The 6,423-nt window shown below is 31.3% G+C and overlaps 1 protein-coding gene across 1 annotated transcript; it reads left to right on the forward strand.

The window, feature by feature from the left end:
- Positions 1–2,176: 2,176 nt before the first annotated feature.
- On the forward strand, positions 2,177–6,423 carry LOC115713722 (MLO-like protein 9). Its single transcript, XM_030642204.2, has 15 exons — positions 2,177–2,633; positions 2,956–3,013; positions 3,133–3,377; positions 3,486–3,602; positions 3,694–3,751; positions 3,864–3,952; positions 4,042–4,116; positions 4,209–4,297; positions 4,390–4,439; positions 4,522–4,562; positions 4,709–4,882; positions 4,983–5,018; positions 5,118–5,185; positions 5,281–5,341; positions 5,931–6,423. Exons 1-15 carry the CDS (start codon positions 2,502–2,504, stop codon positions 6,264–6,266), a joined length of 1,629 nt encoding a protein of 542 aa, XP_030498064.1. The 5' UTR covers positions 2,177–2,501; the 3' UTR covers positions 6,267–6,423.

The following is a 6,423-nucleotide window of genomic DNA, read 5'->3' on the forward strand; positions in this document are numbered from 1 at the left end:
AAGTAAACAGGTTGGTGAATGGAGGTTTTTTCTAAGATGGCTTGGCAGCAAATTCGGCATTGCATGCCTAACAAAGGCATGAAAAGATTCAAAACTAGTCTCCCCTATATAAAAAAGACTTTGAACGTGATTTATGGCGGATCAGACTAAAATAGATTTTTAGTCCAAGCTTTAGCGGCTCACACTCACCGAATTCACTCTAAAATCAATGATAGTAATAGACAATGAGGGGCCAGTTGGGCTTTGTGCCCTAAGTAAAAAACTATTTCAATGTGATCTTTTATATTCAATTATTAATAAAGAAATAGATTTATTTTCATTACTTATTTTATGTGTTATTTGGTTCATGTGATCATTTATTTAATTTATAAATTCATCCAAATCCTTATTACATTGATATTCTTGTTTGTTGTGTTATCAACATAGTGGAAAGTAATCAAGATTGTGTGATTAAATGTATTCATATGATTTATCAGTACACAGGGTTGAACTGGTAGGATAATCTACAATGTAGTTTACTTGCACCTTGGATAAGTGTTATGTCCTTTCCATGGCATTGATTAAAGTAAGCTTAGGTGGGATGTATGGAGTATGCATCGGAAGGAACCGATATTGAACTTAGATAAGATATAATAAACTTACCGTAATATCTATTTAATTCAATATCACCTAGTTGATCTTAGATCAAATGATCTCAATCCTGAGATGGTTAGGTTCTAGTTCAGTTGTATTATTTATGTTCTTCAATCTATTCGTTAAATTCGGCCAATGGATCTTCTCGTGACATATAGATTAAGAACATGGTAGTTCAATTGAGTGGGAGCGCTAATCATAAATACGAAATCTATAGCTTCTATCTAAACATAGAAGTGAAACGATGATTTACTTTGAGCTTGACTTAATAGAGATAAATGGTTGAGTACTCATTTCAGTGATTATATTAGTTAACTAAAATATCATTTATAGGTAGCTAAGTGTTTCAAGGATAAAATACATTGAAGGGTGTAACGGTAAATTTGTCCCTACTCAATGTAGATCATCTATAGAGGATCATTGATTATTAGGAATATAACAATGGATAATTTCATAGCGTATCTATATCGTAAAATATATAGAGCGCTCTATATAATTAAGAGTGCAATTCTAAATTTATAGTGGTCCAAGGAGGAATTAATAAGTTAGAGAATTTATTTGGTAAATTCTAGAGCTACTTATTAATTATATAGGCATATGGTCCCTGTACTAGTTGAGACAATACTGCTTGTAAGACTCAGTTAATTAATTTTAATTAATCAATTATAATTCTAAAATTAGACTATGTCTTATTTATGAATTTTCACTAAGTTATGGCTTAATTATGAAGAAAAGAGATTTTATGGTTTATTTATTGATTAAGAGACTTTGCGAAGTCTAATAAATAAATAATATAAATGACAATTTTATTTGATAATTAATAATAATTATTAAATAAATAGTTTTGGCATTTATATGATTAGAATTAAAAAAATATGGCATTTGTGAAATAATAGATAAATGGTTGAAAAAAATGGTAAAAATATAATTAGTGGGGCCATATGATTTAAATTTGTCTTTAACTATTTAATATATATGATCTTTACCATTGCAAAAAATTTCTTAAGAAAAAAATACATGATTTTCAGAAGAAAAAAAAAGCATATTATTATATGAGAAATACTAAAAGGCACTAGTGGTGCCTAGCACCCTCTTATGTGTCAATATCGCTATTGGTCCAACTAAGTATCTGGTCTCATATAATTTAATATAATAGCTTTTAGGGAGTATTATCACTAGCCAATCGCAACGCAACAATCGCAATGCTCTTATTATATATTATACCACTCTTTCAATATAAATGTTTAGCAATTACAGAATAAGAAAAATTACAATACCAACCGCAATTTAGTTGTCTAGTTTCAACAATATAACACTTGTCATCAAACTAGAAGAAGAGTGCAAAGAGATCTCCTTATCACTCATACTCACAACTTATTAGTGAATAATAAATATGAGAGACAAGTGACAATTTAAATGTAAATTACAATTTACTATTTTCTATTTCTTGACTCAGGCCTTTCTGCCGTTACATAAGGCGGGAGTCCTTTTCCTATTTTCTTCTAAATAATAATAAAAAAATTAGCAAAAAAAAAAAAAGAAGTTAGCTATTTTTGGGATTACATAATTTGGACCTCAGACTTATTTAGGCAATAATCCATGGTAATACTGTGGTTAACGAGTTGAGCGTTGGGACCTCAAACATGGGGTATCATCATCTCCAACACCAATCCCCACTTGTTGAACATTCTTCCCAACATTCCTTACCATTACCAGCTAAAGAAACAGACACAAAATCCCACCTAACCCTTTTCTTCTTCTTTCTATACATTAACAAGTAGTTGTTCCATCAAGGATTGAGGTAAAGTTGATGATTTTTGTTGTGGTTAAATAACTTGGTACACGACACAAACTTTGGATTGGAAAGTATGGGGGGTGGAGAAGGATCTAGTGCCCCAAGGGAGCTTGATCAGACACCAACCTGGGCTGTGGCCTCTGTTTGTGCTGTCATCATTGTCATTTCTATTCTCTTGGAGAAAGTTCTTCATATGGTTGGAGAAGTAAGCAATATTATTTCATGCTTATGTTGATTCATGCATGCAATGGGATTGTTTTTTCTTATTATTTTTTTATCAAAAAATATAATTTCTATTAATGCCAATTACAACCAAAAGGGGACTGACAAATTTCTTTAGATTTCTTTATTGCTACTATCTATACAACTCGGTTTCATACATGTTTACTTATACATACACTAATTTCGGTTTAGCTAAATGCACCTAGAATGGGATTGTTATGTTACAAACTTATAATTTAAATTTATGCTTATTAAATCTTCACTTTGCATTCTATCCAATGAGATTAATGTTGTGTACTTTGCAGTGGTTTCAAGAAAGAAAAAAGAACGCTTTGTTTGAAGCTCTTCAGAAAGTGAAAGGGGGTAACAATAACAATACCATTTTGATCCTATATATGAACATAACATAAACATTTGGGTTTTTGGAGCTTGATCACTATTCACTACTAACTAAAGCTATGTTTAAATCCTTAATCTTGCAGAGTTGATGGTTCTAGGATTCATTTCTCTGATTATGACTTTTGGTCAAAACTACATAGCAAGGATTTGTGTTCCGACGCATAGTTCTGTGATTATGTTGCCCTGTCCTTTGAGCTCAAATGATAATAGCTATGAAGTGGGGCATGAGCCAGAGACCAAAGGCGGCGAACATGAACACCATCGAAAGCTTTTGTGGTTTGAACGTAGATATTTAGCTTCTGGTAGCGTAGGCCCCGGTTGCAAACCGGTAAGTAAGTATGTTATTGTTTGGAATGTGAATGTAGTAGATGATCAGGTAAATTAAGGACTTGAATGTGTGACTAATCCTGATTTTTCGTATTTTAATTGATAATAGGGGTATGTGCCACTCATATCTCTCAATGCCTTACATCAGTTACACATCTTCATATTCTTTTTAGCAGTGTTTCATGTTATTTACAGTGCCATAACAATGGCACTTGGAAGATTAAAGGTGAATACATGTTATTTACTCACCATATAAATTGATCATTCTCTTCTTCCAGTTGAAGCTGAAGATCAACTCTTTTGTTTCTTTCATACAGATTCGAGGTTGGAAAGAATGGGAACAAGAGACTGATCATCATCAAGAATACATGAATGGTATTTTATATTGAATCCATTATTTATCTTTTGTTTTTGATAGACACTGAATATCAATCCCTATTTCTCCTTCTTTTTGGTTCTTGTTTATTTTTGTTTTGTCATTATACAGATCCTATGAGATTCAGGCTTACTCATGAGACATCTTTCGTGAAGGATCACACAAGATCCTGGACTAAAAATCCTTTCACCTTCTATCTTGTAAGAAATCTCATGACAGTTTTATCTCACTCACTGATTAATTCCATCACTTGTTTAATTTTCTTCTTCAAACGTTTAAATTTTGGCAGGTGTGTTTTCTTCGACAATTCATTAGGTCTGTTCGTAAGGCTGATTACTTGACCATGAGACATGGATTTGTCACTGTTAGTTTCTCCAAACTTACATCAAATTAATTATTTTTATCATCAAATAGGAATGATGAGTAGTGCCATATGTTATTACTCTATGATTACAGGTTCATTTAGCACCTGGAAGCAAGTTTAATTTCCAAAAGTACATCAAAAGATCATTAGAAGATGACTTTAAGGTGGTTGTGGGAATAACGTGAGCTTTTTCTCAAACTTGTTTTGGTTAAGAATTTTGTAGCCTTTGGAATTGAATGTCATCAACTTACATGAACAATCATAATGTTGCAGCCCAGTATTATGGTCTTCATTGGTGTTCTTTCTACTTCTCAATGTACATGGTAAATATATTATTATGATTTTTTCATTTTTTTAATATTATTATCCATCCTTTTTTTAAATTTCTTTTTTCATCTCTTTCAGGATGGCAGGCTATGTTTTGGTTGTCCATGGTGCCTTTAGTGGTAAGAAGTCTCTGCTGAAAGAAAAAAAAAACAAGTCTCTTGTGTTAAACATTAATTACATGACAAAACAATGAACATGGTTTTTGAGTTGATGAGAAAACAAAAATATGAAATGGTTTGTGAAGTGTGAGGTTTATTGGTTGAAGGTGACCTTAGCAGTTGGAACAAAGCTTCAAGGAATTATAACAAATATGGCACTAGAAATCCAAGAAAGACATGCTGTAGTACAAGGGATACCTCTAGTGCAAGTCTCAGATAGACATTTTTGGTTTAGTTGGCCTCGATTGATTCTCCATCTCATCCATTTTGTCTTATTTCAGGTACTAAAAACTTATTCAATTTAATCATATTTATTACACTTTCCAAACAAGATAACCTTTGAGTTTAGAACTGATTCATTGTTTACTTTTGTTTCTGCAGAATGCATTTGAGATAACATATTTCTTTTGGATATGGGTAATCAACCAATCTAATTAACCTCCTTCCACCCTTTTCGATCATATACACATACACGCATATATTTGTCTCTTAATTATTAACTCATGAATTTTGCAGTATGAGTTTGGATTGAGATCTTGCTTTCATGATGATTTTAATCTCATAATTTTAAGAGTTGCCCTTGGGTATGTATTGTCTTATTTTCATCAACTTAAACACCATATGTTTATTGTTTTATTTTGTGTTTGCTTACAAAAGTACATGATAAAACTTGTTACAGTGTGGTAGTTCAATTCGTGTCTGCCTATGTGACGCTACCATTGTATGCACTTGTGACTCAGGTAATAAATATAAGACGCTTTTTCATTTTTATATTTCAAAACATTTTTTTTTTTGTATTTTTATGAAATTCTGCAATCGAAAATCATAACCAAAAATCGTAGAGCAACCCATGTAGAAACCACTTTAGAAAACCAAATCGTAAATTTGAAAAAAAAAAATTAAAAAAATAATATATGGAGTAATTCCCCTAAATATAAATATAGATAAGGTCATTAGTGTTGAAATTCAAGAAGAAAATTTTTTAGTCTAATTTTTTTCATAGTCGTGTATGTTATAGTAATTTAAGACATTTTGCAAAATTTTAAAAAATTCAGAATAATTTACAATATAAAAAACAATATTCAAATAGTCTATTTCACACTCGTATAGACTATTTAAACTCTATTTTTGACAAATTAAATCTTTTCATATGTTTTAAAATTTTACAAAATGTCTTACATAATTACAACGTACACGACTATAAAAAAAGAATTACTAAAGAAATTTCTCGAATACCGAAATGAAAAAGTGTATCAGTACATTCTTTTTAGAGTGGTGTGTTGTAAAATTTTCCTATTACAAACAAACTAAGCAATGAAATGTGTGTAGATGGGATCAACAATGAAGAGGTCAATATTCGATGAACAAACATCAAAGGCACTAAAGCAGTGGCACAAAAAGGCAGTGAAAAAGAAGGATGAAAAAGTAAGATCTCCCACAAGGGTGTTGGGAGGAAGCCCTGGAGATTCACCTCCACATTCTCCCATGTACAAGCACAAAAGAGCTGAGTCTCAGCCTGATGATGCTGCCAATGTCATGGCCTCTGTCGATATTCACCACCAGCATCATCATTCTCCTCCCAATATCAATACTAATAATACTAACAATAACACTAGTCATAATAATAATAATGCCTTTGATAGCCATGCTGATATTCTTCTATAAGAATATGTATTATCTTTATTGTTGTTGTATCACTTTTATACATTTATTTATTCAATTGTATTTTTAAATATATATATAACTAGGGATAGACCACATGCTCTGTATATACTTCAAATGTTTGACATTGAAAAATAGAAATGGGAGTTTGATTTAAAAA

The sequence above is a fragment of the Cannabis sativa genome, chromosome 4 (genome assembly GCF_029168945.1).
Source record: "Cannabis sativa cultivar Pink pepper isolate KNU-18-1 chromosome 4, ASM2916894v1, whole genome shotgun sequence".
Lineage (NCBI taxonomy): Eukaryota > Viridiplantae > Streptophyta > Magnoliopsida > Rosales > Cannabaceae > Cannabis > Cannabis sativa.

What these genes read in the sequence shown, in the direction of transcription:
- LOC115713722 (XM_030642204.2), top strand. Translation starts at nt 2,502, where the DNA reads ATGGGGGGTGGAGAAGGATCTAGTGCCCCAAGGGAGCTTGATCAGACA. An exon ending in ATCCTTTCACCTTCTATCTT is followed by an intron (nt 3,953 to 4,041) that starts GTAAGAAATCTC and finishes AAATTTTGGCAG; the next exon opens with GTGTGTTTTCTTCGACAATT. An exon ending in TCCATTTTGTCTTATTTCAG is followed by an intron (nt 4,883 to 4,982) that starts GTACTAAAAACT and finishes TTGTTTCTGCAG; the next exon opens with AATGCATTTGAGATAACATA.